Source organism: Pezoporus flaviventris, unplaced genomic scaffold (assembly GCF_033815535.1).
Source record: "Pezoporus flaviventris isolate CSIRO_AGI_PZ_B2104156 unplaced genomic scaffold, CSIRO_AGI_Pfla_v1 ptg000047l, whole genome shotgun sequence".
In the NCBI taxonomy this organism is placed as follows: domain Eukaryota; kingdom Metazoa; phylum Chordata; class Aves; order Psittaciformes; family Psittacidae; genus Pezoporus; species Pezoporus flaviventris.
In genome coordinates this window covers 14,654,318-14,680,568 of record NW_026892595.1, presented here as the reverse complement: position 1 = coordinate 14,680,568, position 26,251 = coordinate 14,654,318, and the positions used below count along the sequence as shown (strand labels likewise).

Below are 26,251 nucleotides of genomic sequence, written 5' to 3'. Positions count from 1 at the left end.
ATACATTTGAGGGCTAGCAAAAAAGTGGGGAGGTTCTTAAAAGCACCATGCTTTTGGGTAAATATGGTTATAATAAATTTACCAACCAAAGAAATTAGTGAAAATTCTCAAATCTGCTTTATTACATTCCATGGGAAAAATCAATTTATAGCACTCAAACAGACTCTAAGTACCCCAGCCTCAACAAGATGTATTTGCCAACCAAGCATTTTACAACAGTCCAGGTTGTAAGGTTTCTGTTTTACCTTGAACCATGCTACAGTTGCCATCTGCAAGGGAAGAGATAGGAAAGCAAATAACAATGACTTAACAATACAGTTTATTTCTGAAAGATACTTATTTAAGAAGGAATTTGATGTGTGTCAACATACTGGGCATAAATGGCAGGGTTTAATTAGCAGGGTGCTGCAGTGATGATGCATGAGAGGAAGCCATTAACAGCTATGTGTCAGTAAGAACCAACTGTAGGCACACAACTTCCCTCACACGCCAAAACTGCAACCAGTGAGGGGAGTACAGAGCACCTCTGCCTGGGCAGCAGCTGCTGGGGGCAGGAGACACACTACAGAAATGTGCCACAAGGGCACAGCTGGAGATGCACTCTTGGAAGGAGATTCCCCATGACAAAGGAGTAGAGACACCACTGAGGGACTGTGATGCAGTCCAAGAGCAACCCACACAGGGGAAGCGATACTCTCAGAGAACTGTGGCTGCAGATGACTCACAGCAGGTCAGAGGACCACCAGCAAGAAGGGAAAACCAGCTGGCAGAGACCTTTACATGCATGACCACGAGCTTTCTCATGCACTATCCATTGCCTGTCTAGTGCAGCAACTCACAATGAACATAGGGGAGTGGAGACTAGAAAGGGGCAGGTTGGATGCTTGGCTTATACTGAGCATGAAGGAGAGGAAGGACAGTTGTTCACTGAAGAGTTTGATTGCTAATGACCTTAAGCATGTCTTGAAGTAGGTTCTTATAAAAGCACTGGCTAGTAACCTTGTTCTCAAGCATGTAACTAAAGAGACATTTTGAAGAATTAGAGATGAGTCACAGAATTAAAACCAAATCAGACTGCCCTTCAATTTAGAAGCAATTTCTACAGCTTTTCATATCAGTCAATATGCAATAAATCAAATAAGCATCCCTTGAGTTGAATGAAATGAAAAAAAGGAAAAAATTCTTATGTGCATTTTACTATTATATCACTTGGTATTAGACATACAGGTTCTTATAACTAACCAACATTTTTATTACCCCTATGTAAGCATTTAAAACAGATGTAAATGATTCCAGTGAACAGCCTGAAAATTTGCCTCCCCCACCACAGAAAAGACAGCAATGAAGATGTGAATATTAGGAAACACCTATAGAGAGGAGAGATCTTTTTACTCCTTATTTCCATTTATTTTCTTCCCAGCAGTACTCCAGCCAGGGGACCAGTCAGTGTTTCACAGTGATCTAGAGTTTTAAGCATGTGTCCACAAGAATCAACCTGTACTTACTATACCATTTTATGCAAACTACCCAGCATCTAGCCCATGATTACAAACTTAGTTGAAACTGTTTCTTCTAATGGAAGAACATATTTAACACACACAGTAACTTTTAATTACTTGCAATGACTTTATTGCTTATAGTGCTTTTTTCTTCTTTTTTTTTTTTTAATAGTGGAAACTGCATCTTGCCAACACCAAAAGTTTATGTTGTATCTGCTGTAAACCCTTGACAGTAAATAGTATGAGGAGCAGTTCTTACCTCTACCAGGCAAAAATCTCTAGCTGAATCACCTGAAAAGATTCCTAGCATGTTCCCCTGTCTTAAAGGGTTGGATATTCTTACTCTATCTCATACCTTACAAAGAATCAATAAAAAGACTTTGTACAGTTCTCAAGTTATATCTGCAGGCAGAAGCAGGCTTCTTTCCCAGCTCCGGAGCGATTTAAAACCTTTAGAGTACCTCCTTATTGTTCTTCTCCTGCCTGGCACCTACTAACAGTTACAGATAGTGTACAGGAAGATTTACACACATTCAGCAGAAATTTATTTCTCCAGTGTCATGGTTTAACCCCAGTCAGCAACTAAGCCCCACAGAGCTGCTTGCTCACTCTCCCATGGTGGGATGGGGGAGAGAATAGGAAGAGTAACAGTGAGAAAACTCACCGGTTGCCATAAAGATAATGATAAATGATAAACGGTAAATGATAGCTAATAGGCTAATTGAGAAAGAGGTAATAATAGGCAAGAGGTTAATATGTAAATCAAAAGCCATGCACACCAGCAAAGAAAACAAGGAACTAATTTGTGACTGTGTTATTAGTCCATAGTACAACTTTTAAAGGATTGATAATTTCATCAGAACCAAATCAAACCAAAACCCACATACCAAAAACCTAACTTGTTGAAATTGAAAGACTGTTAAAAGTGTAGACAAGCTGTGTGTCCTGTACACTGTATACATTCAAAACGTGGGGCCAGACTCTTCCTGGTGGTGCAACAGGGTAAGAGGCAACAGGCATACAGTGTAACAGATTAAGCTCTACCTGAACATGAGGAAAAACTTTACTGTGAGGGTGACTGAGCACTGGAGCAGGTTGCCCAGAAGGGCTGTGGAGTCTCCTTCACAGATATTCAAGAACTGTCTGGACACAATCCGGAGCAATGTGCTCTAAGCGACCCTGCTTGAGAAGGAAAGTTGGACTAGATGACCTCCAGTGGTCCATTCCAACCCCAACCATTCTGAGATTCACTACTTCCCACTGGCAGGCAGGAAATAAAGGGCTTCATCATGTGTAACAGTTACTTGGGAAGACAAATGCTGTCACTCTGAACATCCCCTCCCTTCCTTCTTACCACAGCTTTTATTACTGAGCAGGACATCATATGGTTTAGAATATACCTTTGATCAGTTGGGGTTAGCTGTCCTGGCTGTGTCCCCTCTCAATGTCTTGTGCACCTCCAGCCTACTTGCTAGTGGGTTGGAATGAGGAGGAGAAAAGGCCTTGACTGTGTAAGCAGTGTTCAGCAATATTGAAAACATGCCTGAACTATCAACACTGTTTACAGCACAGATCCAAACTTAGCCCCATATCACCTACTATGAAGAATATTAACTCTATCCCAGCCAAAACCAGCACATACAGTCAGGACTGCTTTGTGTATATCAATGTAACTTGTTGATATAAACTCATTATGTGACACCTAAGTCCTGGGGAGCCCTGTGACTACTACCACATTTTCAGCATTCCAGGTATCCTTCACCATGGGGGAAAAATTTAAGTGTCTTAATAGCAGTCCTGATTCTCACTACAAGCACAGCCACAGCTGGAGGATGGACAAAGTAACAGTATAATAGAAACAACACATGGGCTACCCTGCAGCAAGCCAAATGTAGACCCCAGAAATCACCTAATTTATGTAGTTATGCAATGCACTAGAATTCTTTAAGGATTACATTTTAAATACCAATTGTCTATGCGAAGATGTAATGTCTCCAAAAATCCTCATTCATTAATTACATTATTTCTGATTTCAGATGCTGAAATTAAAGATACATGAAAATGGGAAAATGCCCACTACAACAGTACAGCAGCATCACCCCACATTCCTTCACATGCTACACAGGCATGAGTATGACAAATTAAAAGACAGGCAACGATACCCCGATGTAAATTATATCAGTAAGGTGCAATGCACACTCTCCAAACTGAAGAGATATCATAGCATTATTGAAAACCAGCAGTGACATTAACAGGGCTGCACAGGTATAAAACAGGAAGAGCTAAGGTTAGATTTGGGACTTGTATTTTCCATCTAGACATCTGTTAATTTCTAAGAACTCAGTAGCCACCAAATACTCTATATGTAAGTGTATAGACCATTTGGCCAAACAACTTTCCTTATTCATAACATTTAACATTCTGTATATTCAGCAATTATTTTTTTAAGTGATGAGTGATCCCCTCTTTCAAGTCTTGCTGGAAAGGAAACAGGTACAAAACATCACAGCCACATTTTTTTCTCCTAGGAAGAACTCAGATTCTATTAATATAAGGCACATACACTGTTGGTTACACTAGAGAAAGATGATGAGCTATGTTAAGAACTATATTACAAACAAAAGCCAAATTTATTATATAGTGAATTAAAAGCTGTCCCAAAATCTTATGCAACTTCAAATATACAAAACTGAACATTCAGATGACTACCAACACTCATATGGAAGTCTTGCTTGCATGAGGTTTCCTTCAAGTTGTACATTTTAAAAATAATTACCCAAGAATATGTACCTTAATTTCATTTCCTTGGATAACATGGAAGAAGGATCACACCAAAAAATAAACAAATGATAAACCACCACGGAATACAGCCATATAAATATGATGTGGTGAAGCTATGTTTCACCTAACTCCATAAAATGGGATCATAAAATGGCACCATATTGTCTTCAAAAGTGTAAACCTAAAAGGAGGTTTAAGTAAATTAAGCAAGTTTTCAAACCACTTCTGTGGCGCTCAGGGAAATACTAAACAATTTTCTGTAGTTTCATGACATACCTTGACACCTTATTCCCAATATATACAGAAAATTTTAGAAACTCTTATCATACAAGCTTGAAAGTAAAATTTCATTGACGTTAGAACCCTTGCAGGATATTTATAACTCACAGAATTTTTATCTATATGCAAAAAAAAGATATTTTAAAATTTGTTTAAAAAACCATTTCTGTATACAGCTCATTTAAAGACAGGTGATAATTTGTCCAAAAAAAAAAAAGAAATTATGGATAACATTAAGAGAAGAAATGAGGATTATATTAAAACTAATGATTTCTTGCATTGACTATGTGCTTCTAAGTAATGTTTTAGCTTTTATTCATGCAGGTCATTTTACTGATTCCATTAATTCTTGTGAGACTGAATTTTATTTTCAAAAGGTGCAATAAGATATTCAGATAGTATGCCTAAGACCAGGGATAAACAGTATATGAAAATCACCTGCTATAGAAATATCCTTTTCTGGAGCAGAAAGTCAAATCCTGTGGCAGTACAAGTGGATAGAGCTGTTCCACTGGAGAACTAAAGCAAGGGAGCAGGAAGATGCAAAGCACATATGAGGCACAAGACAATCTTGCTATTTATGCCTATATTATGATTTCTATGGATAATATTTCATGAATGCTTGGAGCCTTCCTTCTGCGGAGGGAAGCAGCAGGACCCTGTAACTGCCAGTATGCAGAAAGCAAAAAGACTGTCTCAATACAAAACCCAAGCCTGCCTGTTGCACATTTAACCAGATCTGTGATTAGTTATTTTCTAGTTTTTTGCCATCACAAGCAATGCAGAGGTCTCTAGACAGCTCACCTCTCAGGCAAGCCTCAAGCATGTGCCTGCACTGAATTTCAAATTCAATCTGTTTTTTCCCATTACTGTTTTCATGAAAAGTGTTCTTGCCATTTAAGCTGACTTCAGCAGCCTGCTGCTATTGATAACCATTAAAGTCTAGGACACCAAGAAGAAACGTTTACTTAAAGATTTCCAAGGCTCTCATTAGTAATGGATAGGGAAGGTGACATATAACAAAATAAGATGTCTCTGGGTATCTGCTTTTCATCACAAAATGCTGAGTAACATTTTGCAGTCATTCACACATGCTACATAAATGATTCACTGAGATTGTCTTCACATAAATAAAGACTGAACTTCTGTTTTCAAATTCCATTCTTCCTCAATACCCAAACCACACATACCCCAAATACGCAATTCTGAGATCTAACTGGTCTCCTGGCTCACAGTGGCCAATAAGTTTTCTTGACAAATCTGATTTCAGGTTTTGACTGCACAAAAAAACCCAACACCCTGAAAGCTGTTTGCAGTACAAACTATTTACACCTCATCCTGTTGCAAGTCCACTGGAGGATGTTCACAAAGGGGAAGGTTCAGTGCAGTCCTCAGAGGCAAACCACAGGATAAAGCCTTAATCTGTAGCCTGTGATCACACTGAAGCTCTCAACCTGTGAAGCCTTAGGAAAAGGCTTCTGAATAGCAGATCACATATCCTAATTCTTTTCTTAAAGGGGTCTCTACACAGACCAGAATACCTTAGCACCCTGTACAGTGTTTTATTATAACCATGCTAAATCCACATAAATTGAACAAGAGGTTCTGTGTTATTATCATTATATTTTAAGTGCATTAAAGATGTGGCTTGCCGCTTGAGTCCACACTATGCATTCATGTCATCTCTGCCTATGTGTGTAGCAACATGTCATACATGTATCTTAATACAGTAAGTGACATTTAGACACCCGCTGAACCTGGGAAAAAATGCCTGAGCTTTGGAGCCCACTGCTCATGTGAATCAGACATTTTGCCATCTTGGAAATTAGATGGTCTAAGAGCAGTGCCAAGAGTTCTAAACATGCTCAGGACACCCTGTTAGCCCCCGGCTCTGCAAAACCAGGCACAATAGCTCAGAAGTGCCTGAAAGAACTGTCTTGGTCAGAGCATGACAAACACATGATAAACAAGGTCATTAGGCTCTTGCATTCAGAAACACAGCTAGTGGAGAAAGGCTTTTACAAAGTTCAGTGATTAAAAAAAGGCTCGAAATTGTGAGCACTGTGTTCTGTGTCCTTCTAACTATGACAAAACTCCAAAACTGATCTACAACCTCCCACAAGTGCTCTAATCATCACACAGATGTTTGTACTTTAAGATTTTTACACTTTTTCTTTTTTCAGTCTTACAACCACCGTGAAAATGGAAAAGCTTGATGATGGTTGAATTTCTTCAAGTCTAAATGTACCATAGGTACCTGCTTCACTGAGTGACTGCAGGAATCCATTACTTAATGGTAAAGCACTGTGAACAGGCAAGAGCACTATAAATGCCAAGTAGTGTTACTACTAGTAGTAGCAATAATAATAATATTTGACACTTGTATAATGCCTTCCATCTAAGAATCACAAAGCACTTTACAAAAATCAATTATTAAGATGCTGTGAAGTGGGTAAGTGTTATCTACCTCTTATAGATGATGAAACAGGCTCGTACCGGTTAATTGAATTGCTAAAGTTATCCAGGAGGCAGGCAGAGAAAGACAATAGATAGCACACATAAGGCCTCCTCTGTCATCTCTAACCACCAGGAATTCTTCTTCCCAACATGTCACCTATTTGCTCTCATCATTTTTGTGAGCTGTCCTCAACAAGTAGTTTTCATTACCTTTCCTATCATTACAAATGACAGAATTAAGGACATCACACTAGCAAATACACCCTGTCCCTTCATTTCCAGGATAGGCATCATTTAGCACTACATGGATAATTCATTTACATAACCTATTAATATTTATTCTCCTTATTCTTTTTTACTGGTTTGGTGAAGAAATAAAGTATAGCCTATCACAACAACAACAACAAAAAAAAAAGGTAGCTTTTACAAAATCAGAAATGGTAAATCTGTATTCTTTGTGGTCCTAGAAACCAATATCCAGATTTCATTATTCTTACTTATGCTTATTGTTTCTTGAAAGAAGTACTTCTGATTAGTGGAAGTTTCCTTAATGCAATTTACTCATTTTTTCTCATACAAACACTGCACAATCAAATTACTTTCGCTTTTGCCCACTGATTAAGGCACAGTGACCTAAAGAAAAGAAAAACACACAACAAAAAAACCCAGCAAAACATAAAAGCATGTATACTGACATGCTACCCCTCCATACCACCCAGGAAGCAAACAGCTCAAAGATGCTCAGTGTTAAATAGACCTTTAAGAGTGAGTCCCACTTGTGATGCCAAATTCCCAAGTTCTAGCACAGACCAGTGCTGCAGGAGGTTTTATGGCCCCAGCCTGGGACTCCACTTCGCCTTATAAACTCAAAGCAGCTGGTGTGAGGCTGACTGCTCACACTAATTATTTTGAATAATACAAAAAGATATCAAAGGCCTTCCATTTTTAGCCTATCCTGAGCTTGATACAGATGATTACTACCTAACTTTTGCTAGAATTTTTTCCTTCATTAACAAGGTCAATGTATTATTTATTTTTTTTCTAAAGTCAGGTACCAGCTAGTCATTGAGGTGCACAGAGAGCTTCACAGATTGGAAAAGGAAGAAATCTCATTAAAATATTCAGAGCCAAGATGTGTCAAACGAAGCATACAGGTATGCTGCCAATGGAGCCACCAAAAAATTACTGAACCTGTTTTCAGATATTAATGTGAGAATTTATTAGCCTTGTTGATATTAACATCAAATGAATTTATAGAAATGTAATATACATTTTTAATTTACACATTCATTTCCCCACACACATTTCTTCCCTCTCCAATAACAGTACCACATTTTATCAGGAGAATACTAGATTCCATCTTCTCCATCTGTAGTGAAAATGTACTTTCCTTTCCTTGTTTATACATCTTGTAAAGATGGCAGCAATAGTCACATATTGTGGTTTAGAAACTGGATCATATAAAGAGTATATACGCGCATATGCATTAATCTCCCCTGACTTCAAAGAGTGTCTCTTTCTGCAATCAGCATGAGAAAGCAAACTACCCCCTCAACTGGACTCTTACTTGCACCACTTCCCCTCAAGATTTATGGAGGAACTTCACAACTGCTGCTGTTGCTGCCTCACACAGCCCTGGCTACACAGAGTGCTTCTTGGAAGAAGGGGCCACAGTTATCTTTCTTTGCCTCCTTGTACTTCCCCTTCCTTACCTGCTGCTCTTTGCCCTTCTCCATTTAGACAGCTCACCACAGGTAATCTCTGCAGTGAGCTATCATACAGCAGTAAGAGCAAAGCACATCGTAGCTTTCTAGGAACAACCAGCAGACATAATGGAATCAAGGAAAGCATTCATACAGTATTCATTATTGCCTTCCATTTCTTCTGTCCTTTGCTTCTCCAGGCTTGCTGAATATATTTTTACCATATTAATGCATAAAACAGAAGGAAAGGGAGGCAGTCGGATGTCTACAAGATTTCAAGTTTTCTGTGAACATACTACACATTCCTCCTCCTGTCCTCAGGCTGCAGTGAGGAAGGCTAAAATCAAATTTAGGTTCAAAGCTCTTTCTGCCATAGAATGTTCAGCAATTTTAATTCAAGCTGACTTAGCTCAGGAAGTCACTGTGCATGGGAAAAAGACATTGTTTTTCCTTCAAAAGTGAACACAGCAACACTGTATTTCCAAAACAGCCAAAAGATGCCGGTCTAAATTTTGATCGAACACTGCCATGATTTTTATCTTTTCTTCTTTCGAGAGAACAAACAAACAAGCAAACAAAAAAACCTAGTTGCAAAAAATATCCTTATTAAGGGAAAAAAGAAACAGTTATTGTCACAAAATCTCCAAATAAATTAACCAGTCTCCTCAATGTGTTAAGTTTATTCGGTTTTGAAAATTGACAAAATATTAACAAAATGTATGACAATCTTTAAAAGCACTATAATGGATAGTATTGGGTACCCTAAGTCTCACATCCAATCCTTCACCCTAATAGATTTCTCTACATATTTATTTTTAATACCAGGTGTTCAAATCCACATTCTTAAACAGCCCTACAACCCACATCATGACTTACATCAACTACAATATCCAGTATCTTCCATGCCCACACCATCATATGCACATAAATCTTTAAAACCAGCTTACAGTAATTTCTACACATTCCTAAACTTTAAAAGACACATTTCTGCTGCTTATTCAAATCATGGATTAAAACGTCTAACCTTCCCGTAGGACAAACCTAATTATACATTAGATCACATTCCAAACACAAGCAGCACTTAGCTTACTTTAAAAACATTTCAACTTTAACATCTCAACCTTAAAGATCATTTAAAATAAACTCAGCTATATGGCCACTTATGTTAACCTTGTTTGCTACCAAGCCAAATCTGACAGAAACTGCCAGTAATCCCCAATTACCACTTTCTAACACAGACGATACAATGATCTAAAAGTAACCTTTCTAATTCAGAGAATTATTAGAGGACTGTGAATGCATTTGTTCTTCGTGGAAAACCAAAAAAAGTTGATAGAAACTTGGTACTATGTTCCTTCAAAAAGAACCTAATGTATTCTTTATTTGCTTTTTTTTAAAGACACTATGCCTGTGCTCATTTAATAACATGGGGTTTCACATGAGTAGAAAAAAAATCAAGAGCTTTCTGTGCCAATCATAAACCAAAATAACACCAACGTAACTTCAGCATATGCAGGATCAAGCCCTGAACTGACATGATCCATCTCTCTGTGTGTATTCACATATATGTATTATGTAATCAAAATTAATTTGATAGGTCAATTTTGTACCCTGGGAGCATAAGATGTTCAAAGAATGAGTAAGATGTGCCACTACATATGGCAGAGTAATTGCATGTGAGACAGGATTTTCTACAAACATTTTTATGAGAGATTTTGCTGAAAGTCACAAGAGCTAAGCCCAGTAAAACTCCTTGAAACTACCAGGAGAAACACAGATTAATTCCTGTGCTAGTTACAAAGGAAAATAATGTACCTTTCCAGCCTCTTGCTGTGTACAAATGCCAGCCCTCGGTGCAGGGATGAAGCATCAACCTCCTGCTGCATTCTTCTCCCCAGCCTGCCATAGCACTCAGAGCACCTGTGATGCTTTGCCAATATTAACAAATGGCTCAGACATAAATTATTGCATATGCCTGCCTAAAAACCATGCTTCCTAGGGACATACCTGCCATGAAAAGTTGTGCTCCTGCAACTGAAAAAGCTATTGATTCATTCCTTCCTTTACACAAAATCGTTCTCAGCACCATACCTGAAGAGGGAAACTTCATTTTTCTTGACAAAAGCGGCATTTTCTCAGACTCTTAGTTTGTGATAAATACACTCAGTGTGCTAACAAAGCAACAGTTTATAGTTTACACACACTAATAAAAAAACTGGAATTACAGTCATGCAAGGGAGGCAGTTCACTTATCTATGTACTAAAACCAACCCGTCTTTCAGTACATTTCCTGTAACCCATGCATACATACAGAGTAACTACGCAGAAATTAACTACAATCCTCTGTAACCTATCTGTGTCACAGAAACTGTATCTGTGTTTCAACTGCTTTAGCAGTGGGATTAAACCAGTGACAGCAGGCTAAATATCACAGCGAGAGAGCTGAGTCCATTTTCAGCTGCAGTTGCAGACTACTTTGTTAACCATATACAGACAGAGCAGGAATAGCATCACACACAGTTGCCACAATTCTGTTTTCCAAAGGTTTTACTTCTTTGTGTCAATTATTTTAGATCTACTGTCACACTGGAGACCTTTGGCCATGGATGATTACCTTTTTTCTAGCATGTTATCAGGATGACGACAAAACCCAACTGAAAAAATGTGGGGTTTCCCATATTTAGCTTCCCCCTTTTTTCTCCCTTTCACCTTCCCAAGGCAGTTCTCCATACCATACCCAGGCTGCTGAACCATGAACTCCAAGCCCACCTCAGAAAGGCAGGATGAATAACCCAGCCATTCACAGTTCCATCTTCCATGTTCTCATGCAAGTTTCCTCCTGAACTTTTGGACAGAGACAGAGAGAGCAGAGACTACTATAGCAGGTACCCCAGTGCACGTAAGTGTGGCACTGCTAGCAGACAAACCAAGAGGAGGTCCAGCAGAGAGTTATATGTATCTACCTCAGTTAGCGAAACTGAAGCAGCCTCACAAAACCTCTGTCATTCCCATAAATATATTTTTTCCAGAATTAATTTTCTAGTAGTAATTTTCCAAACTCATCAGATCATCACTAACAATAGAAATATTTACTAGCTCCAGATAATAAAGCAAGATACCTCCATCGCTCACTTGCCTAATGGTAGCATCAAAAACATGAAGGAATAAAACAACCCAAAGGTAATCCCTTCTGTCCAGCAAAACTCTACCAAGCTCAAACGTTTCCCAACACTCAGTGGCCTGCAGTTGCTCAGATCCCCACAACAGGCCTGGTGTGCACTGACCTGCAGAGCCAAAACATCAGAGTGACTCTCTAGAAATCTCTAATGGAGCAGATAAACATAAAACCCAGAAAATCCATCTTATATTCTTAAAAAATTGTGCATTTGATTTTCAAAAGAAACCCAAAAAATACTACTTGTCCTCTACAGGAAACTAATCACTTCACCATGTCAACAGATGGCGTTAACCAGCATAGTCATTCATGCACTTATGCACAAAAATTGTAACAGCAGAGAACAGGATATTAGCTTAATATTCAGATATTAAGATAATACCACGTTAATGATTAAGATTAAATAATATTGGGGTATTAAGTCTGATCACTAATTCACATTTCAAAAACACACTGCTCTGCATTTCCAATCCAGCAAAAGTCTGTGATTGACTGCTGTTGAGCTTTTTTCCCTGCTGGAAAAAGTATTTCATATGTGTCTTTTACTTAGAGCTAATTTATTCCAACCAGCAATATGGATCGTGAAAGCAAGTGGCATTGATGTTACTATGGTGAGCATCTAAAATGTATAGTATGACACCATCCCACAGTGACTAACCCCAGAATTGTCCTTCTTAATGAACATCTATCTGCTATGAGGCTAAGGAATGTGGAAACAAGTTCTGATTCAAGCTGTGTGCTCTCAGGGAAGCAAATCAAAGAGGTGCTCCATAACAAGAAAGGTGTTATACTTACTGCATGACTATATATGCTATAGCAGCATGGTTTATAATTAATCAGCACTGTTTGTGTTTCAGTAGTACAGAAAAGACAGTCACTGTATGGAGTCCAGTAAAGATATACAAGGTTTCATCTTTGGAACATAGCTGTATTTCCCTTCCAATTGAAATTCTGTGACTGAATTACAATGATGTCTCAACCTGGAGGTCGCAGCAACTAGTTTTCACTAACTTTGGCCAGGTTACGTACTAAATAAAATCGAAATAAAATCTGAGGACCAGATCAACGCTGGAATAAATTAGCCTTGGAGAATACAATCAATTAAATACATTGATTTACACAAGCTGAAGTCCTGCCCTGAACAGACAGTCACTGGGCACTTCTACTCCCTGTGAATTTTAAGGATGCTTGAAGGAAATACAGAAAGCACTCCAAGAAGCTCATTATAATTCACCAATATCATCTCACCTGCTCTTTATCTTTGAAGTTTGTTGCCCGAGTGGTGAAGCTGAGCTTTCCCTCATTCAGTGAGAATAAGCATTTCACATTTACTGAGACTTCTGTCAGGAGCCTGGGACAGATTCGTAAAGGTATTTGTGTGGAAATTCAGCTGCTCTATCTGATCCACCTACTAGACTGCTGTCAGGAGGTCCAGCCGCTGCTGCGTAACTACTCTCATCCAGTCTCTGGGCGTCCCAGCACACTCCAAGATACAGTCCTGTCTTCTGCAGACCCTTAATTGGCAGGAGCCCAAGTTATACTCATTTTAGTAACTAAACAGAGCCAGGACATGGGCTCAAGCACTAGTACACAAATGTCAGCATCATGGGGGTTTCTTTACAATGTTGCCCAGCACAATTTTGACTTACGGCACCCACCATTCTCTCAATGCCCAGTTAATAGTTTGGGGAACAACACTGAATGGGCAATGTTCCTAATAGATGGTTTGGAGTTCCATATAGAAGAGAGATTTCAAAGCCTGATAAGAAAAGAAGGGAGACTTTTACCTGCCTTTACCAAGCAGCCCATGTCAGTGCTATTAAACTCTCCTGGAATGGAAACCACAGGCTGGTAATGGTCCCTGCCCTATCCTCGTTCCTAACCCTCTCCAAGAAAAGCCTGGGACAATGTTACTTGGTCAACACCGTAAGGATACTAGAAACAATGCTCGCAATTTAACAGCTTAGCTGATTAAGCTCCAGTGCCTGGCACATTTCCTGGTGTTGCTTACTCATACATACATACATAGCATTTGAGGATCTGAGCCTCAGGTCTTTCTGTAGCAAAATAATTTACTTCACAATTAACCTCCCTGTTCACATTTACTATCCCCCTTCCTTTCTTCTTTTCAGTCACCTCTGAAAACCAAGTTCTCTCCATGCCTGCCAACAGTAATGCCTCCATGTCTTTGTTCACTGTCCTTCAGAGCAGAGGCAAGGATTCACATTTTTATTGTTACACTCACTGTGAAGTACAGTGTACAATTGCAGTACTAAATCACTGTACTTGAGGGCTCATTCTTAATATGCAGATCTTATCAAAATATATTAGTACCATCAAGTGGAAAATTGACACTTCTATGTTTCTTCAGCTACCACATATCCTTTTTAACTCTGTAAGAGATTTGAACCCTACAATTTATCCTATAGTATGCTGTAATCAAAAGCATCAATCTTTTTAAGGCTGCCTAATGCCTATAGTCGCCATTCTGATTAGCCAGGGTTAGAAGTATAAACACAGCTAAGTAAGTACATAACAATGATAGAAAAAAACAGAGTTTCTTTTAGAACATATAGTGTGAGCAGCCATACCTATTATCGTAAGGAGCACAAGGTGCTACAATTATGTAATCAGTTATTATTCTTAAGAGGCAATCAAGAAGCCAATTAAGATTTCTATAACAGCTCCAAGGCAAGTGGAAGGTCAATATTTGAACGTTACCTGAGTGGACAGTGGAAGAAAGGCTGCCAGTGATTCATCACATTCATGCTGATCTCATCTGCTAACTCTGATTATTTTGTTATGTTTGGAGGTGTGGGTTGGGATGGTTGTGAGTGTTGGTGAGTTTGGGATTTTTTTGGAATTATCTAAGGTTATATTGGTTGGTACAATGATAAATCACAGTAGTTGAAATAGTTTCTAAAAATATGTATTTCAAGCACTTTTTTAATCATAATTTTATTCTTCAGATTGTGCTAGTCTGAGCATCAGGAAGACAGTATTACTGCAATTAGAGATATTTTGACAAAAGCTTGGTATAAGCAACCATATTTGTGTAGAAGGAAAAGGCATTCAAAGTCCTTAGTTTTACAGATGAACTCCAGATTTAATAAAAGCCTTGAAAACTGTTTTTCTACTGGAAAACTTCTAACTGTACATACTTATTAAGCCACATTTGCCATAGCTTAAAGAGTGAGTCTTCAAGAATAGACAGTGGAATCAAAATATTTTTGCTGTGGATTTTAAGTACATTTCTCTGCCTCAGGTTTTATTGACTGTGAAGATTATGCAGGCCCTGTTAAGTCATTCTGTAAACTTGTTTAAACGCCTTCCAAGGAGAACACTTTCTTAACTCCTTCTCATAATGATCTCTACCAATGAAAGCTGTCATGTATGAAAATGTATGTAATATTTAAAAGACTGATTCCACAACCTGCAGGTATCAAATTTAATCACCTACAACGTCAGTGATTATTTAAGGTGAAGTAATATCATGAATAGTACCTAGGCTAGTAGGCAGCTGACAAAAAAAAAAAAACAAACCAAACCAAACCAAACAAACAAAAAAAACCCCACAGAAGTAAATATTCAAATAAATAATTTAAAAAAAACCTCCCACCACAAAGCAACACAAATTTATTTGCTCTATTTTCCTTTCCCCATTAGAAGTCATAAGATGGCATATGGATATAATCCTCTATTTCAGCCATTACATCTGCTTTACATAATGAAAAGCCCAATGCTGTCAGTACTCTTTTTTTTTAAAAAAAACAACTTTGCAGAATGGAAACTTGCTCCCCAATAACAAGAGAGCTGTAAACCTGTGCTGCACAGATTTATTAACCTAGCTGAAATGAAAGGTGCATCTTTTTCCACCAAGTGTTATCATTTTCAAATAAGCCATGTCTTCTAGGGAATAATTTTAGAGACCGTTTTTTGTTTATGTTGAGGGGAGGGTTAACTTCTGAGACAAATAACTACAATGTTGCATCTGTATTTCCTGAAGTTTAAGTTCTAAAATATGCTTATTATAATGTTAAGCAATGAAACATGTATATTGTACATATCCAGTATATATCCAATAAAAAACTACTGTTCCCCATGGTATACAATACACTGGTGATAAACAGGTCTTCAGCAGAAAGAGATAAACAAAATATAAAACCAACAAGTTTACATATTCAACAGTTATTTCAATGTCATTTTTGGTTTATAGAATATGAGCACAATGTCTGCAAAGAGCACACATCTGTGATTTCTTTATTGATTATTAGTAACCACAAAAATTTATCACCTGGTCCCAGAAACAGAATTTTTTTTAAAGTGGGCTTTATTTTGTGAGTAAATCACTGTCTCCAGCATTGTTCAGCCTTCCTACATTGCCTCTTTGCTATACTGAATAGCCAAACATGTATTTATCATTCCAATGAAAATTTGAAATCTTTGCATAAAATACCAACATAATCCTTCTTCATTTCTCTCACTATTTTCTCACATATGTTTTGCTATCTTTTCTTGGAAGTAAGTAGATTCTGAAACACCGAAGAAGGGAAATGCTAGAGTCCATTCACATAACATAATAACCTTAGACTTTCCTGAACGAAGAGCACTCGTACAGCTTTATAAGGACTGCAGTTAAGCATTCAGACAGCTAAGAGAAGCTGCACATGTATTCAGTGACATTTACGGTATGCGTATTCATAATTCAGTGCACACAAACTACTTGCATTCACATCATAGTGTGAGATTTTTACTTTTTTTCTATGGGGGCCTACATGACCACGTTTGTTTATTTTATTTTCCAAACAAGTTCTTCATAGCTATGTGACAATTTCTGATCTGGTGCTCATGAGACCAGGCAGCCACTCCCTGGGTTGAGATGACAGGTATGCCTCTCGGCTGCTGTTTAGCACAGACCTGTAGCCATGTGGGCTGTGGCCACCCTGGATATTCTGTAATGCCTTCCAGCACAGCAGAGCAGTCAGAGCAGCATCTGGAAGTAAGCACTGCCTTTCCCACATAGAGGAATCTTTATTACTATTCAGTTCACTGATTACCCACCTCAGCCAGCATTTGGACCACAATATTCACAAAGCAGCTGATGCGAGAATCACTGCAGATTCTTTCCCTGTCAAGTTGTAATGCATGACCAGAAGTTTCTTGTAATCACAGGAAAGGGCACAAAAATGGGCTCAAAATATCAAGACTTGAACCCAGCTTTCCAGTTTCTAACGTGGGCTGCTCCTTCCTAGACACCCCCCACCCCCTCACACTCAGTCTTATTTCCACTGGAGATGCAATGAATAGCACAAAGAAATGATTAATATAGAAAAATAATTTGTACCAATCACAAAATCCACAAAAATCTACTAAAAATTATAAAAATCTGTATATGAAAACTTTTCTTTGAAATAAAAAATGCATACAACAGCTTAATAATTGTAAGAGTTTGCATTTCTAACAGATCCTCTGATCATAGGGTTCATACAGATTTCATTTGTAATTTCAACCCAAAAATTCCATCTACCAAATATTTTGCCATCAAAGGGTGTATTTTAGGAAGATCTGTCCTCACACTTTCCAATCAAGTTTCACAAGCCTTCCTAACATGTTACAATCTAAGCTGGAAATGCAGGCTGCAGATTTACAGCCGATTACAACTGAGAATTTTCTCAACAACATCAAATACATCTCTCCAGTTCAGTCTGAGCAGAATATAGATAGAATATTTCTGTTGACACAAATGCACTAAATCTGTTTTAGAATGTGTTCCAGGGAAAACATCAATTGAAAAATTGATACCAACTACAGTTGATTAATGTATGAATTGTTTCAGAGCTGCATGCAATCTCCCAGCAATAGTTCTATTTCTTTACTTGAACGAGCTTGCCAATTATCATTATGCTTAACTATGAAACTGGGACAAAATTTTGATGATAATGTTTACATCTTATCCAGTATGCACATAAATTTAGTATTAAAAAAAAAATTAAACAAAAATCAAAAAGCTGTCATTAAAGCGTCTTACAACTGGGTACAGAACAATACATTCTGAGCAGCAAACAGCATTTTCAGGCATGTGTACATACCCCATGATAAATCTTGTTACTCGTGCATGGCAGCTGATTGTACAAGACAAGCAGTCATATGTGCCCATGTAAAATACAGAAATGCAGGAGTAAACTCTGGTTTTCTAGCTCTAGTATCACAGTAGCTGCCTCTGTTATCACCTATGCAGCTTATCGTCATAAATCAAGGTATTTTAATACTGTTCATTCAGAGTTTTGAAGGTTCAAAGGCTAACCGCAGAGCTGGTTGAATCTTGAAAAAAAGCAGGGTTTGCAACTGTTGATGTGACTACTAAAAATCTCCTTTAAAGGATCTTCTTACAGATATTCAGAAATGTTTGCATGCATGAACTTCTGCATGCATATATGTTGGTAAAATGACTTTTCCCCAGTGAATTCCTTGGAGTCACAAACTGGATTTTAATGGTACTGAATGTTAGGTCAGGAATTCTGTTTCCTGCAGGCCCATGTATGCATTTGTACTTTTCTATGACATTGGCTCAGCCCTGTAATAAACTGAATTTGACCTGTTAAATAAATTAGCTCTGAACTGTGATTTTTTATTTTTTTTTTACTGTTGTCGGTGTAAAAACTTCCACAGTAAGATCCTAAATTTTCAATGCTAAAAGAAGGATTACAGCTTCTGCTGCATGTTGTAACAAATATGATGCACCGTGCTCCAGAGAAAAGGCATGAGGGCATCATGGAAGGTACGTCCATATAAGAAGCCAGGCTTATACGGGTGGATAGACACATAAAGCGGCAAAACTGTATCTCTTGCAGTGTACTACAGTGGCATTTTTAAATAACAGTATTTCAGCAGGCAGATAAAAGGATCTCAAATTTCTATTTTTTTTTTTTTTTTAGAGAAAAGTGGGAATATTTTTCCACACTCTTCTTAATACACCCCACAGATTTCCTATACAAGCAAGAAAAATTACATTTTCAGGTAGTGATGAATTAAGCCTTCTAAAATAATCACTTGAGATGTAATAAAAAGATTTGGTTATTGGTGTTAAATGTTGTCCTTCTCCCCCCACACACACACAAAATGAGGAAAAAAAAAGGCCCCACGCCTTGCAGCCACCCAAGTAGGAAACAAAATGCCTACATTCTGGCCAGCCTTTAAAAGCTTTACTTTCCTTCTCCACTTAGTGACCTTTTGCGGGGAATAAGGAGATTCAGAATATAAGATTCATTTGACCACAGTTTTTACACAAGAAATCTAATCTCAAATGAAAGTATTTGCATAGAGGCAGTTACACACTTTATTTAGTCATTAAGTGGTCAAAACAAAATGTTCCTTTAGCCAGAGGAAAGAGTCAGAGCATCCTCCCCAGCACAGGCAGGCGAGTGCTTACCATGGACAGCACATGTGGGCAGAAGTCCAGGAAGCAGGACAGGAACAGGCAGAGGAACAGCCCTTAATGCTAAAGCCTGGTTAACAGCTCAACCCACTATCAAAGGGACCACCTGTTTCACAAACACTAGATCTCTACATCAATTTTCAAACTTGTACAGAGTGCAGAATAAAAAAAAAACCCTAAACTGCTATGCTCTGAGTGAGTAAAATGCGTATCAACTGAAAGTGAGGATGCAAATGGATGTAACAGCAATAACTCTTGAAATAATGGACAAACAAGCATTGCCACATGCAAAAGAAGAGAGAAATTGATCTGATTTTAAGAACTCAATTGAGGGGGCACTAAAAATATTAGAATGTTGGAAAAGCACTGTCAAACATAAAGCACCTGTTTAACATTACTGCTAATTGTGGATGAAGGAAATGGCCCTAGCAGAAATTGGTTGAAGATGATTAAATTTAATTGCAATGCTATATACAAAGTGCTACCCACAGACTAAATTAGAAACAAAATATACTCAGAAGAGATATATACCACAAACCCAAGTTTAATACAAGGGATGAGTCCCAAGGCTACATGTGGCCAAAACCACATTTGTATCTTCTGAAAATTCTTTCCATCTCTCACGTGTTGCAGAAGTGCACAGAAAACACAAGAATAGGAGACACAAAATCAGGAAATAAGGTCACTCTAAGGTTGGTTTTGGGCTGCAGGAATGCTCATATTCTTCAGCACAGTGAAGGCATTAGGCTTGGTAAGAAACACAGCCCACTCTGAGACATAAGGGCTGTGAATTAATGAGATTAGAAATAGTCAAGGAGGAGTGCCTTCCCTTAGTTTTTGTAAGGCAGATACCTTGTGTAAGCCAGCTCCATGCCTTCAGCAGAGCATAGGATGCCCCTGGCAAGTGGCCACTTCTGCTGGAGAAGGCTGCCAGAGACTTCTGGCACAGAAAAGTAAAAGTACCACTTTTTGTTTTCTCTCCAGTACTTCCCTCTTTTTCTTTCTATATTATTTAGTTTGTACAATTGGTTCCCCCCCCCCCCCCCTTTCCTTTCATAGAAACTACCCAAACCAGATTATTTATCGGAGCCACTGGTTCATTACTGGTCCCTTTATACTATATTTCTTAATTGAAATTTTACTTCTTGTGCATTTTCTTTTTAAAAAGAGAGCAATTCTAGAGCATATACCCTCCCTCTCCACTCTCAGTGCTGTTGTGTATAGCCACAGTGCTGAGAAATGACTTACTTATGATCAGAAACTCATGATGTATTTGGCCTTCCAGCTAACCACCCAGATATACACTGGGTCCTGCTTTTAACCTGCTGCCACCTAGACCACATTTCCCATGGTACACATCCACCATGTCTAACCTTTAAATTAGTTCTGACAACTGTGCTTGGCACATCTCACTGGTGGCAAACACAAAACTGGCATTCTCACTTGAAGACATGTTTGTGCCAGCATCTCCCCATTAGGCTCAGGCAGATGGAGATACCTGCTCATGCCATGGCCCTCCAGTTCTCTATTTACAGTCCCTCAGTCCTCAAACACACTTAAATTTTCTAAGAACTTTCTAAGTGCCTAATGTTGTTATCTGCTACAGAGAATAACAAGGTGCTACTGAGTCCTCAGTGCTGGAACTGCATGCTTGTGGCTCAGTATCAACTAGTCAGTCATTATTATCAAGTATCTACAATGTACTTAATTAGAACTACTGAAGCCTCTGGACATGGGGTGAAAGCTGTGCTTTTCCAAAGGTAGCTCTGTGTAACAGAGAAGCATTTCCCACTCCACTAACCCCAAAGAACTTAGGCAAGCAATAAGTACAATGAAGCAGCTGCTTGACAGCCTTATTATAAAACAGCTTAGAAAAGTATGTGAAAAATACTGTATTCAGCTGAAACTACAGGGAAGAATAGAAGAAAAATAATTAGCCGAGTCAGAAACTGGCTATGGCACTGGGTCTTCTGAGCCTTCTATTTCCTTCAAAATACAAAGGGATCTTTAAATACCAAGTAGTAAATGAGACTTTGTTTATATCTAATCTTAAAAAGCCACCAGCAGAAAGAGCACCCTAATAACATCCTTGGCTCAGAAATAATTCAGAAGCAAGAGGGCCATCTGCTGAATTCCCAGTACCATTTTCTGCTGCATCCTGGAGGATTTTCTTCAAAAGTTTGGTAACCAAGTTCTCTTCAGTGCCAGCTCTGCTAGACCTGTGAGGTGTGGCAGTAAACCTCTGACTAGGTTTGGCTACAGGTCACTATTACAGCATATCTATCATGACTGCAAAAACTAAAACCAGTATGCTGATCAATGTAATCTATTTAGGACTCCAAAATCCTGTAGACAATATCAGTCTGAAGTATATCTCTCTCTGTATCATAATGTATTTCATTAAATAGAAATTTTCAGAGGCAGAAAACTTGCACGAACATGCACGAACATAACTTTCCAGATAAATTAGAAACAAACAAACAAACAAACAAAACAAACAAACACCTGAAAGCACAGAATCAGGTCTCTAAAATAAGCTTCAGCTTACTGTCCATTACCCTCAGTAACATCAGCACCATGCTCAAACTCAGCATTCCCTTCCCTTTGCAAGTCTATCACAATTCCATTGATATATGATTTACTGACAACTGCTTTTGATTCCACTCTCTGAATTCATTACCACCAACTTCAGATCCTAGCTTCTGCACATCCCCAGCTAGTCAATTTTCCAACATGCAAAAGTGGGCAAAAGAAAGGTAGAATTTTAAAAGGATTTTATGACAATGCTGTCAGTTGCATATTCACAGGCATAAATTAAATGTGTTACCTTTGTAGTCATCCATCTCTTGCTCTTCTTAATACTGCTACAGCTAAAGGTCTCTCTGCATTCCATGAAGAAGGGCCAGAATTGCATTGGCACAATAATACCTAAGTATGCTAAATAAACACTACAGAAACATCCAGACTGAAAAATCCTTGTTCATATAACCATGAAATTTGATAAAGGTATTTAAAAATATTCACCACTGTTCTCATTTCTTAAAGCATAACCTTAGGTCTACTGACATTTCATGGTCTGTTAATACAGAACACTTTAAATATAGAAAGGTACACGTTATCTGCTAAAGACGATGTAGACTCATGCATAGAATAGCTCATAGTGTACAAATAAAAGATTGTTTAATGGTACAAGCTATAAAATCAAATCTTCAAGGATGCTTCCAAGTTCAGCATTTTAAAAAATGACTGCAAGACATAACCGGTGTCTTTCAAAGTTATAATCAGGAGGTATTAAATCAATGCACAAGCACAGGACTGGGGATACAAATAAATACCATTTGCTTAAGACTTCCTTCTAAAGTATAAGTGGTCCCAAGTTTATCTTATAGGTTACTGAAAATACAAGGACTTGGAAGGGTTTCTTTTGTATTGTGTGACCTTTTTTTTCATCCTTAAAACAATTTTACTGCCTCAGTCAATACTAAGCTTTCATACGCATGATTCCCACATCCATAATGCAAAAATGCATCCAGGTGGTGTTTGCTATTCACTATTCCCAACTTTGTACACACTGATGAGCAACAAGAATATGGTCTGGAAAGTTGTAACTTTGTACGCATGTACAAATTACTCTAGAGAACCACTGATTTCCATATTTAATAGCAAACCATTATCTACTTTGCCAACTAAACATCCCTTTTTTTTTTCCTAAAATTTGGACTCCCATGTGAAAACATAAAAACAGCATATACAAACCAGTAGGAAATGCTAATTATCAAACACATGAAAGTAAGAGAGTTCTAGAGCTACAATTACCCAACATTAATAAAACAATTTAGCATGTACCTTTATTCTTATAAGCTACCCACTACTCCCTCTCCATAGGGCTTGGCCTATCACCTCAAAAGCCTGTCTAGCTTCAAAAAGAGGCCACTAAAAAAAAAGGCAAAAGGAAACAAAGAAAAAAAAACAGAAATTTATGTGTAGAAGTGAAAGTTTTCCCTCAAGAATTCAGAATGAAAACTAAAGATTATTGAAATTGAGACCTTTCTATAGAAATGGTCCCAAACCATCTAAAGCATCCCAACTCTTGGTCATGTGAATCCTGGAAAGAAGTTCTATCTTAGTGAAAAGCAATGCAAAGTGCACTCGATACCTGATTTAAACTGGAAAGCCCACATGAAAAAACACTTCCATTAAAAAATGAGTAAAAGAGACATGAGGTTATTTTCAACTTTGTATTTTTTTCCCCTTTTCTACTAAAGCCTAGATAGGTGGCTTCAGACTTAGATGCTTCAATTTAAAGAAAAAAAAAAAAGAAAAATTACACACCTTTAAGCAATAAAAACATCAATACAATTATTTGCTGGGTTTTTTTTCTCCAATATTTTGCATTCAAACAAAAATTACTCCCAGCTGGTGGCAGAGTTATGATGATTTGCTAATGGAGTTCGACAATTACATTTATCTCATTAATTACTTAGATAGACTGAGAGGAGTGGTGTGCATGCTCACTAAGTAGGCAGAAAGAAAGGGAAAGAAGTTAGAAAGTGAAGGATCTGGAACATAACAATATTTGGAGGGTAATATCTTCTGATACTTCTCGACTTGAACATCAGCTGTTGAAGTTCTACTATAATGCAAAGTACTTAAAATCCAGCTACTTCCCACTTCAGAACTTTGAGGTCTTTTACTTTCTATCTCTATAATTTTGTACAGAAATCTCAGCTGACACCTCCTGTATTTTGGGAGGTTCTACACGTAAGGTGGATCAGCTCCACGGGTCAGAGAACACAAACGCAGCTCAGCCAACGTCTGATTGATGATACCTAAGGCACCGACGGATTGCACACGAGGGATACCGAAGTACAAGGGAAGGACCTGCAGATGCCGTATGAGAGTGCTGGCATATGACACAGAAGTGATTTTGGAAATATAATGAAATATTTGGCACTTTCTGTCATCGAAAGTCAAGAAAGGGGAAGCAAAAACTTTATCATCACAAGCAGTTTCCAAAAGGTGGTTAGGGCGCAGGTGTGTTTCGGGGCACAGCCAAGCGCTGCCACAGCCGGCGAAAGTCCCACCAGCGGGATGGAGGCACAAGGCCAGAACGGCGGATGACAGGTCCGTACTCCTCAGTATTTCACACGCTGACCGGCACACTGACAGGGGACATTCAGTCATGGCTACGGACGCGCTTGCGGCACTGCTACCCCACTGACGGGCGGAGGGGACTGGAGGCTCCCTCCGAATGCGCTGCCCCCCGCCCCTGCCCGAAACCCTCACTCTCTCCTACGAAACGCCTTTAGCCGCTCACAGAGACCCTCTACCGTAGCTCGGTGGGAGTCTGGTCTCAGCGGGACCTCCGCAAACTTCATGCGTGTTCTACCTAAATGTTGGTCTTGGCAGCTCACAACACACTGCAACCAAACTCGCAAGTACGGGTTATTTTGGAGCCGAAACCATAAGGTCGATCGCTCCCCCTTCTCCGCAGCGTCAAAACCCTGAGCAAAGTACTAAACCGCGACACCTGGAGCCGACATCTCGCCTTCCCCCCTCCAGCAGCCTCCAACTTCCCTACAAAGCGTCGGGAATTCACCTTTCACCGGCACGACCCCCGGCCGCTCTCCGCAGAGACCCGCAGCGAGGGGCACCCCTGCCCCGCCGCGCAGAGCCAGCATTCGGCCCCTCGGCTCCACACAGGCAGCCACCGACCCACAAACTTTTCCGCGCCGCCGGTCGAGGCAGCGCTCGCACCCGCCGCCCCGCGCCCCGGCACCGACTCGGCGCCCGCGGGCGAACGCCGCCCCCCGCGGACCGCTCCGCACCTCTCCGCGCCGCGCATGGGCACCCCCGGCCCCGCTCCTACCGTGCGGGGGGCAAGTGAGGGAGGGAGCGAGGAGGTGGCAGTTACCGGCGAGCGAGCGCCCTTCTTGCAGAGCGGTCCCCTGAAGACGCCTTTGATGCCGCGGTAGTGCCCGTTGCTGAGGTGCCGGGAGCTGATGACCAGGTAGCACGCCATGCGGGCCCCCCGGGCGGGCGAGCAGGGGGGAAGGCAGGCCGGCTCCTCCTCCTCGGCGGCGGCGGCAGTGCGACCTCCGCCAGAGCAGAAGCCCGCATGAAGGAGCGGGCGGAACCGCAGCAGCGATCTCCCCCCTCCCGTCTCATCCAGCGGCCGGGTTAGCGCTGCCAGCAGCGGGATGCACTGAAGGCGGCAGCAGCAGCGGCGGCTGCCAGAGCACATCTGAGGGAGCGCGGAGGCCAGTCCGCATGCTGGTCCGCGGGGAGGAGACGGGCCCGAGAAGAAGGGCAGGGAGCAACTTGCACGGTCCGCCGCTACTATGGCCCCTTCCCTCCCTCTTCCTCAGACCAGGCCACCGGCTGCCGGCATCTGAAGGGGAGTTTCTCCACGGCTGCTCGGGTGGCGACAGCTCCCCATGGCTCTTGCCTTCGCCGGGTTGGGTGGTGGATGCAGCTGGCCGCCGCGCACAGCCCTCCCCTCCCGGCCCTCCGGTGCCGCCGCTGCAGCCGGCGCCGCCGCGCCTCGCCTCACCTCCGCGGCGGGAGGGGATAGGGGAGGATGGGGGGGCGGTGCGTGGTGCGAGAGGGGGCGGAGGAGGGGTAGGGCTGCCTGGCAGGCAGGGGGGAACGGGACGCTGCCTCTCGCCGCTGCGGAGAGGGGAGCGGGCTGTGGGCCGGCAGATCCGGGCTGCGCGGGCCGGGGAAGGGAGGAAGGCGGCGGTGCGCGGTGACCGCCCTCCTTCTCTTCACCCAACTTTCCCGCCTTCGATGGCGGAGATGTAATGTCCCTGCTCCGCGTGCCTCTGGCTACGCTTCCCCCCTTTGTCCCGCATCCCCTCGCTTGTCCCGCCGCTGTCGCGCAGGTTGTTCCCCGGCTGCAGCTATGGCCGTTCCCCGCCCT

At 40.3% G+C, this 26,251-nt stretch overlaps 1 protein-coding gene across 1 annotated transcript in view; it reads right to left on the bottom strand.

Annotated features, from left to right (window-relative positions):
• The window catches only part of ZNF804B (zinc finger protein 804B), a 234,877-nt gene extending 209,020 nt beyond the window's left edge, over positions 1-25,857 (bottom strand). Inside the window, exon 1 of the mRNA XM_061468419.1 lies at positions 25,244-25,857. Coding sequence (XP_061324403.1) covers positions 25,244-25,573 — 330 coding nt within the window. The 5' untranslated portion in view covers positions 25,574-25,857. The remainder of the gene's footprint in view (positions 1-25,243) is intronic.
• Between the last annotated feature and the right edge of the window lie 394 nt (positions 25,858-26,251).